This window comes from Euphorbia lathyris, chromosome 6 (assembly GCF_963576675.1).
Source record: "Euphorbia lathyris chromosome 6, ddEupLath1.1, whole genome shotgun sequence".
Classification (NCBI taxonomy): domain Eukaryota; kingdom Viridiplantae; phylum Streptophyta; class Magnoliopsida; order Malpighiales; family Euphorbiaceae; genus Euphorbia; species Euphorbia lathyris.
The window spans coordinates 9,955,533-9,966,296 of record NC_088915.1 but is presented as its reverse complement, the minus strand read 5'-3'; the positions used below and the strand labels follow the sequence as shown (position 1 = coordinate 9,966,296).

Genomic DNA, 10,764 nt, shown 5'->3' with positions numbered 1-10,764 from the left:
CAAACCGTTTATAGGGCAGTTGAATATGCAAGAGTACCTTCCTCTATTCGTCTACTCAACTCCTACTAAGTGCTATAACCGAACACTTAGGTTTCTCTACCACTAAGCACTCAACACCGAGTACTCAGCACAGTTCTCTCAATAATACAATTGATACAGACTTGTTTTTTTCAGACAAAGAACACTTTAGATGATTACGAAAATCACTCTAGCTTTTACACAAGAATAAAAAGTTGGTGTAAGATCTCTTTTTGTTTTGATGTGCTTTTTGCTTGTATTTTTCTCTCTTGTATTTTCTGTAAATCGGCAATGGTCCAAGAGGAATGCTTGTCCCTTTATAGTTGCAATCTTGAAGATCAAATCTTTTGAATTTGATTTGTCCGTTGAATCCAAAATGGCTCTTTTGGGAGACAAGGCTCTGGTCAGCTTCAGGCTTGCAGGCCAATCCTGTCATTTGATTTCCTCAGGTGTCAGGCTTGTCCTTTTCTTGCAGTTTTGTCTTCTTGTACAGGTTTCGTCTTTTAGCTAACAGACGTTTGACCCATGCATCTCGAAATCATTTTTGTGCATAATTCTGAGGTTCCTATTATTGGTGCAGATAGTTATCAGACTTGTCTTTTAGCTAACGGATCACTCATGCTGTCCTGAAGATCACTCAGCTTGATCTTGATAGCCGTTGTTTGTGATTGTTTGCTAATGCATATACTGAGTTCTCTTTTACTCAGCTTCCATGGTCAGCTTCGTTCTGCAATACATAGTTCTGACAAAGACTCTTCTATTCTTGATACTGAGTTTCGCTCCACTCAGCTTCTTGATCTTTAAGCTTCTGTTCTGAAGATGACTTATCTTAAGTCATGCTGAGTTCCACTCTACTCAGCTTGTGCTATGATCTTATGCTGACTTTGTCCTGTCCTACTTTTTATTCCTATTTGTATTTATATTTATACTCAACATTGAACAAACATATTAGTACAATTAAATCAAAGCACTTAAATTTAATTGTCCCTTAATCATGGATTAACTTAAATGATTTTGTCAAATCAAAATCATGTGGAAAAGTGTTTCAATAGATGTGTCCTTACTCGGTGGCATGCTACCTTTAGATTCCCCTAGAACTTCCTCCGCTACTTCCCTTATACTATGCTCCATCTTAGTCCATATCGAATCTATATCTAAATCCATATTACAAGACCAAACATCTTTTTTGGTCATCTCATCCACAAATTTTTGTTGATTCTCTCCTTGTAATTTCCACCACTTAATCTTAGTCTCTACTTGTGGTGTTTGTTTTCTTATACATTTCCTACTTCGAAAATCAAGCACCACTACTCTATGTTGGGTTGTCGTACTCTCACCAGGGATCACCTTACAATCAATATAACTCTTTCTCCAAGCACTACTTACTAAGAAGAAGTCAATTTGGCTCGCATTACCGCCACTCCGATAAGTCACTAAGTGAGATGTTCTCTTCATAAACCATGTGTTCATGATACTCAAGTCATGGGCTGATGCGAATTCCAAAATATCATTTCCTACTTCATTCTTATCTCCAAAATCATATCCTCCATGAACACTCTCAAACCCATCTCGCTTAGAACCCACGTGTCCATTGAGATCACCCCCTAGTACCATTTTTTCATCCCTAGGAACCCGTTGCACCACTTCCTCTAAGCACTAGTACAGAAATGGCCTATGGCTACGGTCATTTACCCTCATTAGCCACGGTTTCACGACCGTGACCAAAGGCAGCGTGGCAAATGCTTGGCATCTTTAGCCACGGTTGTTCGACCGTGACCAAAGGGGTTGGAGTCTGTTTTTACATAGAACCGACTCTAATATCTTATTTTTTGGCCATGGTTGTTACCAAAAAAACCGTGTTTAAAGGGGGTCTTTAACCACGGTCTCTCGTAACAACCGACTCCAATGCCATGATCATTAGAGTCGGTTGTAGAAGAACCGTAGCTAATGATAAAAACATTGGAGTCGGTTGTGGAAACAACCGACTCCAATGCTCTAATCATTAGAGTCTGTTGTTTTATAACCGTGACTAATGTTAATTATATTAGAGTCGGTTGTTTTGCAACTGTGGCTAATGTGGGTCGGTTCAAATTTTATTACGAACAACCGACCCTAATGTTATTGTTTTTAGCAATTTTACAGCAGCAGGTTCAAATTGAACCTGCTCTATTTTTTTCCTACTATATTACTGTAATAAATGGTAAACGAGATTAGTTACCCTAAGTCCTTTATCATAATCGAGATTGATCCTACTGTAATTACTAGAATTAAATGCAAAATAATAAAAAAATGTACATAAATATAGGGTAATTAATTAACATACTATATATATACAAGCTTTGATATATTCACAAATTCACAGTATTCCTGTTGTATATTACTGAAATTAACTGCAAACACAAAAAAAAACTTACATATACTCATCAATACTCTAACATACTCTATAAAACAGGATGTTAAACATATCTGCAATAACAGGATGTTAAACATATCTGCAATGTTGAAATCATGCACTCTCCTCTGCTGTCAACAAGTATTCATACTTTCATCATCTCGTTCAGAACACTGCACTTAGTCTACCAACTCTAGTGAAGCTTTAAGCTTGAGAAATCAAGAGTATTTTGAAGCAACATGAATCCACAATTTTCCACATCAACATCGCAAATCTGCACGTGTCGTCTCTGTGATGATGTATAAAAGCAATAGCATAGCCTAAAGATGCTTGTATAAGTCACATTCTTTTGCATTCTAATAGATCAGCAAACAACTCCCAGTTTTTAATACCCGAAAAAAAGCAGATGAAAAGGTACCTGTCATGTATCTGATGCTAAGTTCTAAATTTTGTAACACAAGGAAATAATCACTTGCATAAAGCATACTTCTGCAATAGTTAACAAGTTCAAAATCTCCTCATGACTGATGCCAACAGAAAACCTTTTGCCTCAAGTTCAAATTCTCCTCCTGACTGATGCCAACAAGCATCCCATGCCTAAGTTAATCAAGCTCCTGCTTAAGGGTTGAGATTAGCTGTATAACAATTTAACAGTTCATACACTAGTGGCAAAAATACCATTTGCATCGGCCATTTAGGGCTATTTGCGTCGGCCATTGGCCGATGCAAAAGCCCTCGCCATCGACTAATGCAATTGGTTGAATAACCTTATATAGTACTATATAGGCATACAGTGATCACTTATGTGCAATGCCAGAAACTCAATCCTTATCTAATTGCACACTCTTAGTTATATCATATAAATTGCAGCACCAATCACCGATCATTCCCTTATGTCCTTTAACTGAAGAGTGCTCAATTCAGAAAAAGATACTTCTATTTAAGTTGATAGCATAAGGCTAAATTTATGTGAAATTTTTGACAAAACAGGAACAAAATTCTTGCCTTTTGCATATTGAAGCAACCAGGTTTGCTGTGAAGTTTCTAAGCTCCCAATGATTTCAGAAAATCGATTCGCCAACCTTTTAGCAACTAGGTAGGTAATAATAGATGGAATCAATTGATGCAGCTGAAGAAATGACAGGAAAACTAAATTAGATGGAAGGAAAATCAAGCACTTCACTATTGTATATCAGTTCAGGAAACTCTCAACCACCTAAATGTTAAACAGCATGAGTGAGCACTGAGCACAGGGCACAAAAATAGCAGATCCAAAGAACAATGACTTTGATACTTTATTGGATTTTTTTATCAATTAACCTCTGCATCTCGATTCAATAAGTCAATGAACTTACATAAGGTTCTACATGTATGTGTGGATTTTGAAGAAGGCTTCTTGTCACACGCATCAGAGCAAACAGGATAGGAAAATTATTCAAATTTTGTGAAACCTGAGATCATTGTGGGAAAAAATAAAATATAAGCTCAGGAAAACAAATAAATATCTTCACCAAAATAGAGTATCTAAAGGTCATGTACACTACCTCATCAGCAATCAAGTATGTGAAGTAAGGAAGTAACCGATGCAGACCAGAGTCTGATGCCAAGCTAACTAAAGCTTGTTTGAAGAGTTTAGAATCAGACTTCTTCAGGGTAAGCTCAGCAATTTTGTGAAAGTACAACTGAAAATAAATATATAAATAAAGAAAAGGTTTTTGCTATTTAATTATTATTTTTTAAACGTATAATTCTTACTCATCAATCATTCTGCAATTATAAAATGTTAAACCCACCTAATTGCATCATTAAGCTTAATATAATATAAACTATATAATATTTGAAGTAAATAGGTAAACCATACCTTGAATTGGGTAGATTTGAGGTGCGACAGCATAAAGTGGATCAATGCCTTGAATTTCCCACAGCATAATTTGCAGCTGAAAATTTCTCCATACTTTCTTCATAAATTTGACAGGCCATAAAACACTCAATTTCACCACACCTTTTATGATATCATACAATCCAGATATCCTACAGTCCCAACCGAGAAAAATTAAGAAGTTGTAACGAATGCCATACTGTCAATAAGTCTTAACTACAAAGCACAGGGAATTTCAAATACTAGTGTACATATCTCGTTTTAAATCATAACATAATGTAGAGAAACAGAAAAGTAATCACCCAAATGATCAAACATAAAATTCTTTCCTACGAAAAAGCCGCCATCAAGGAATTGTTCCAAATACCGCTGTATTCCACCATATAACTGAAACAGAGACCCATTACCAAGTACAATATTATCATCAACGACAAGAAATATTCCTTGAATCGACATTATTAATACTAAACAACACAGAACCTAAGAAGGTTACCTGAAAAACATTTTCAAATCCAGGACCTTTCGATCTAATATAAGCTGATGCCATTTCACATCTGATTCCTCCAGTGCAATACCTATAGCACAGTGCACAACCACAGATAAATTGTTGAAGCAACTAATCACATTCACTTTCATCAATGCAATGTTTTAAATAATAGAAAAGGCCATCAGTAACATATTGGCAATAGGCATTTAGGATCTTCACTAGGAGATGTTTCTATCACGTCTGATATATGATTGCACCTTTGAATGTGAAAATACAGAGTCCTAGATAAAGGTCATATTGAGTTCGGTGGTAAGCAAAATAAACCAGCAATACAAAGTATAACACAGATCTATATAATGCAGAATAAATATATTGCAATATTGAATATTCAAATACTACACGGGAATGATTACAGTACAAACCTTCGCAACAATTAGACCAAACTAATCTCCAATGGGTATATTGAAAGGCTCTCGAGGGAAACAAAGCTCAGTGAAACACATTGGTTCAAATTAGAATTGATAAAAACTATTACGAGTAAGACACATTTCTACCATCTATAAGATTACCAAAGTGAAGAAGGGAAAGTAAACAAACTACCACCCAAGTTTATTATAAGATTTAATAATGTCTTTTGCACTCAAAATTGCATTTAATATAGACACCGAAGTCATAATTTGTGCTTCATGTCTACATATTTCTATATTTGATCCTCAAAGTAAATACGAGCCCACAATTTAGTTAACTAAACTTTGGGTGTGATGAATCTGCAGTTACAAAAATCTATAAAATGCAATGTTTTTCAATTTTGATTTCTGAGACTGGCTCCAAAATTCTAAGTCAAAAAGGCATAATACTAATAGTGTCATTAGCATTCAGAGGATAATACTGATTTACGGCAACGAGTTTACAAAATAGAAGGGAAATTGCAGTTTAATATTCCACAGTCACAAAACAACAAAATTCAACAATAACATATTAAAACTCGAACTCATTGATATAGCATTTACATAATTTCATTTGTACATCAAATTTGAGCTACTAGTGTTTAATTCAAAAAGGAATCAAAGGAAAAGTTCATATCTAAAGAATCCAAATTATGATATACTGTAAACACCCTGCACAAAGTTCATCTTCTTTTACTCCTTGTCTAATAACCTTATATAGGACTATATAGGCATACAGTGATCACTTATGTGAGACATGCTAGATTAAAGCCACAAAAAAGAAGAAACCTAGGAAGATGTATTCAAAGTCTATATTGTGAATATACTCATTTGGGATTTGCCAAAGTCTATATTGTGAATATCACCTGAAATTGTAGCACCAAAACAATGGGTTCCAGAGGCTAGCACAACTTTGGCAGCAAAAATTACTCAAACTCAAACTCGCTGGTTATCGTGCCTTGACAGTTTCAGTTTTTCTCTTGTGATTCCCTCTATTCCAAAGCATCAATTCTCGCCATTGGTAGTTCGCTTAATCCAATTGAAGAATAAAGGCCTGTTAGCTTTCTTTCAAGCCAGAGTTCTTTTCCTTCACCCTGCCTATCTTTCTGCTTTTGAGCGAGCCCCAATTGCAGTTCTCTTTAAGAAAAGCTGTTTCTGAAAGAAGGCATTTTATGGCGTTAGGTGAATATGGTCCAGCCAATAGTTCTAAAGTCATAATTATACGTTTAGCTTAAATTGGATATATTTTGTAAACGTTAAGCTTAAATTCGTATTATTTTGTAAACGTTAAGCCTATATTGGTGCTATTTTGTACGTGAGGCCTAAAATGATGCTATATTGTAAACCTTAAGCCTAAATTGATATTATGTTGTAAACATTAAGCCTATATTGGTGTTATTTTGAACGTTAAGCCTAAATTGGTGTTATTTTGAACGTTAAGCCTAAATTGGTACTTCCCCAAAAACCTTAGGCCTATTTTGATATCTTATCCGTAACAAAATTCCAACCTCTGAATTAAAGCAAACAAACCAAGATAAAGAATGATCACTATTTTAGCAAATAAGATAACAAAAATCTCTGAACTATTTTATAAGATACTCCATAGTTAATTGTCGAACAGTTTGCTTGAACATGGAATTTTTTTGATCGACCACATCATTTGTTATATCTAAACAGCCAGTAAATTGGCATGGAGATCACTGTCTATGCCTTGACTTATATGGTCTTGTTTACAACAAAACATGAAGTGCCAAACTTTTTCTTGATTAGAGGTGCAAGAATTCTTAGAATGAAGCAAGCTAACTTCTTTATTTAGTATGCATTAGAATTGACTGAATAACAAAATAATGTACAAAAGCAATTTCAATTGAATCCAAAGCATCATAGTATAGCTCAAACACATTTGTTCATGGCTAGCCATAACAAAGTAGTTCTGTTCCATTAGTTCATATCATATGATTACTTGTGAATAAAATATTTCCTATAACTATTGAAAGGAAAGAAATGGGGGAAAGAAAAGTATGGATAAGCACAAAGATGACAAATAACCTGTGATCCTGTTTGTGCAACTGGCCTTGGATAAAATAAGTTTCCTTTACTATCTTCACTTCCCCATGATTGTAAATCAGATTCTGCAGAAAGAGTTTTCATGTTAGAAAGGATCCTGAAATGCATTAGATGAATGTAATATGTAAGGAGCAAAAAGTATTAAAAGGAAGAATCATGTCAAGGAGGAAGGTTTTGTCTTCAATGGCTAATTAAGAAACATGAACATGATTTTAGGTACACTAGGATTAGAAAATCTCTCTCTCTCTCTCTCTTTCTATGAAGTGAAGAGAAAGAATGATCACGAAACCCTTGTGTCTTCTCTTCTCTCTATGAAAAAAACCCTTAAAAGGGACCCCATTCAAATACATTTTATTAATTATCAGATGCATTACTGTCTATTCTTCTAACCATACGGTTCATGGTGTGAACGTGATAGCCCGAAACAAGAAGCGGCTCTAAAAGATCATGATAGGAGTGTGAATAAACTGATTTCCATATTGACAATGGAAAAAAGTTGATTGAGCTATATTATTAAGAGGAATTTCTAATATATATATGTACATTGAAGTCTATAAACTAAGATAAAATATACATTTAGCTCTATGATTATTAGGGAACAGAAGATTTAGCCTTCACATATAAAACACTGTCATTTTAACCTAACTTCAGTAATCCAACTAAGATAAAATCCAACTACATCAATTGTTTATACTTCAGAACTTCCCTCCAATTACAGAATAAAAGCTTAACATCTCATGTTCTTCCTCATGTTCTTCCTCATGTTCTTCCTCATGTTCTTATCTTTCGAGCACCAGGCCAAGGTCATGTTAACTCTATGCTTAAACTAGCTGAGGTTTTATGTCTTTCTGGTATTAATCATATTACCTTCTTCAATTTCCAGATTATCCATGAAAACCTTATCCGTTGTTCAGATATTGAGTCTTCTTTTGTTTCCAAGTATCCTGGCTTCCAATTCAAAACAATTCCAGATTGTTTCTCAATCAGTGATGGGCCAAAAGATCCATCTGATTGGTTAAGACAATTCTTAGATACAACAAAGAAGAAAAGCAAGCCTATTTTGAAGAAAATGTTAATTGAGAGTAATCCACATGTTACTTATATTATTGGAGATATGATTACTAGTTTTATCCATGATGATGCTTCTGAACTTGGAATTCCATCAATTCAATTTTATACTATTAGTGCTTGTGCGATGTCGATCTTTTATTCTGTACCTGACATCATTGCTGCTTATCAACTTCCCATCAAAGGTACCTAATCTCATTTTATGCAATATAAATCCAACTTCTCTTCAAAATAGACTTGTTTTTCTTCTTTCTTGCATCTAAGAATTCTCTTAACCAATCAGTTGAGAAACAATCTGGAATTGTTTTGAATTGGAAGCCAGGATACTTGGAAACAAAACGAGAATGGGAAAACTCAACTTCGTGAATGGGTTTTATAAGATATATATAAAATTAGCATTTGCAGATTATCCATTAAAAAATTCTAAAACATATGTTTAGCTCCACAGTGCGTGTTAATGTGCTGTATCCATTCAATAAACAGATCCCAAAAAATCTCCAATAATATATAGTTTAATGAAAAATAAAGAGTGCTTAAAGTACATCTAATTAATTAAATAACATGTTTCTCACATTAAAGAAATACGTAAGAAATTAAAGAAGAATGAATATGAACGAACATGAACAGAGACGGAACCAAATCCAAAAGAACGAACATTAACAGAGAGAAATACGCAATTATAACCAAATCCAGAAGAAAGAACATGAATAGAGACAGAACCCAAAAAACCGAAACCAACAAAATCCAGAAGAACCAACACCAACCCGGACGGAACCCAGAAGATCGAACACCAATAAACTCATATAAACCCATAAGGAAGGACACAAAAAAAATCAAAATCATAAAGTAGCGCAAAAGATAGAATACACAATTCAAACCCATTCACTAACCTCTTTTCCGTTGCTTCTGCCACAATCGAAACACGCATGAAACCAATGGATGAAACTTCAAACCGAGCTAAGGAGAGGAAGGAAGAGAAAACTGCTAGGTTGCGCAAAAGGAAAGAAGAAGGAGGAGGAGCGTGCTTAACTGGGTTTTTAGAGTCGGTTATTTAATTAACCGACTCTAATAAGTAATTGGCGTCGGTTTTCTTTTGAACCGACCCAATTAATCTAGTAGTTACTGACTAATTAGCTTCGGTTTAAAATAAACCGAGGCTGATTATTGGACCATTGGCCTCGGTTCAATAAAAACCGAAGCCAATGACCGGTCAAACCGCTGACCATTTTCAAAAATTACATTTAAAGTCGGTTTTTAAAAAAAACTGACCCTAATAACGTATTTATTGGAGTCGGTTTTTTAAATAACCGACTCTAATTACCTGTAGCCACGGTTTTTTAAATAACCGTAGCCAATAAAGCGTGGCCGTAGGCTACTTCTGTACTAGTGAAGTCCTTCCAAAAAACTTGTCTTATAGAGACATCTAATCCTATTTGTGGCGCATATGCACTAATGACATTCACAACCTCATCCCCTATCACTAGCTTGACCCTCATAATTTTATCGCTCTTCCTAGACACCGCTACTACATCATCAATATACTCCCTATCAATAAGAATACCTACTCCATTTCTACCCTTATCCTTTCCTGAGTACCAAAGCTTATAATCCTAAGGAGCTATCTCTCTAGCATTGGATCCAACCCACTTGGTTTCTTGTAGGCACATTATATTTATTCTCCCCTTCTTCATAACATCTACAATTTCAGCTAATCTTCCTGTCAAAGAACCTATGTTCCATGTCCCAAAGCGTAACCTACTACCCTTACTCCTACCCATACCTCTACCATTACCGTGAACTAGCTTATTTACCCGCAACCCTTGCATATTTGACACCACCCCCGGGTCCTGGGATGGCGCGTCGCTTCGGGACGACGACCTAGCAACCCTTGCACATTTATCACTACACCCGGGTCTAGGGAACGCCCCAACGGTATTTATAATATGGTTCATGTCATAAGATGTGGCTAAGTTTTACGCTGACCGCCACAAACCTACCGCAACCCTCCTCATTTTTCCGGGTTTGGAACCGGTTGTAAAGGCCATCAAGTGACCCTCACAGACGGAGTTATTTTGGATATATATATATATATATATATATATATATATATATATATAATATATATATATAATTTATAAAAATAATTTTAAATTAATTATATATAAATTTAATATATATAAATAATATTTATTTATTTATTACGTCATCCAATCCGACCAATCCGAATTATAAGTCCGATCAAGTGATCCGTGATCCAATTATATCCGATTCGATTCTGATAACATTTTTTTTATATGTTGCCGCTAAATCAGCCCTTCAAATTTGACCCAATATGAATTATTATGTTTTTGACAAGTGGATTACTAAACCCAGCCATGAATTCCCACCCCTAGCCCCATGAGAAGAC

The 10,764-nt window shown here is 35.1% G+C and overlaps 1 protein-coding gene across 7 annotated transcripts; it reads right to left on the bottom strand.

The window, feature by feature from the left end:
- Positions 1-2,345: 2,345 nt before the first annotated feature.
- Positions 2,346-9,391, bottom strand: LOC136232295 (transcription initiation factor TFIID subunit 6-like). 7 transcript variants are annotated; one of them, XR_010690456.1, is made up of 10 exons: positions 9,248-9,391; positions 7,272-7,354; positions 6,089-6,377; positions 4,783-4,864; positions 4,592-4,676; positions 4,272-4,441; positions 3,955-4,092; positions 3,766-3,861; positions 2,829-3,539; positions 2,346-2,730 (listed from the first exon to the last, which is right to left on the bottom strand). XR_010690456.1 is itself a non-coding variant. In XM_066021357.1 (10 exons), exons 6-10 carry the CDS (start codon positions 4,302-4,304, stop codon positions 3,029-3,031), a joined length of 408 nt encoding a protein of 135 aa, XP_065877429.1. In that variant the 5' UTR covers positions 4,305-4,441; positions 4,592-4,676; positions 4,783-4,864; positions 6,089-6,377; positions 7,272-7,354; positions 9,248-9,391; the 3' UTR covers positions 2,346-3,028. The 7 variants fall into 7 exon arrangements, 5 of the variants coding, with proteins under 5 accessions (XP_065877429.1, XP_065877430.1, XP_065877426.1 ...); XR_010690457.1 differs by having other exon boundaries at positions 2,346-2,684; XM_066021357.1 differs by having other exon boundaries at positions 2,346-3,045; positions 3,416-3,539.
- Between the last annotated feature and the right edge of the window lie 1,373 nt (positions 9,392-10,764).

Bases quoted from the DNA above. Each gene is read 5' to 3' on its own strand.
- LOC136232295 (XM_066021354.1), bottom strand. From the start codon at position 4,304: ATGCTGTCGCACCTCAAATCTACCCAATTCAAG. The intron at 4,093-4,271 runs GTATGGTTTACC...ATTTATTTTCAG, and splicing joins TCAAATCTACCCAATTCAAG to TTGTACTTTCACAAAATTGC. The intron at 3,540-3,765 runs GTAAGTTCATTG...TCATTTCTTCAG, and splicing joins ACATACATGTAGAACCTTAT to CTGCATCAATTGATTCCATC.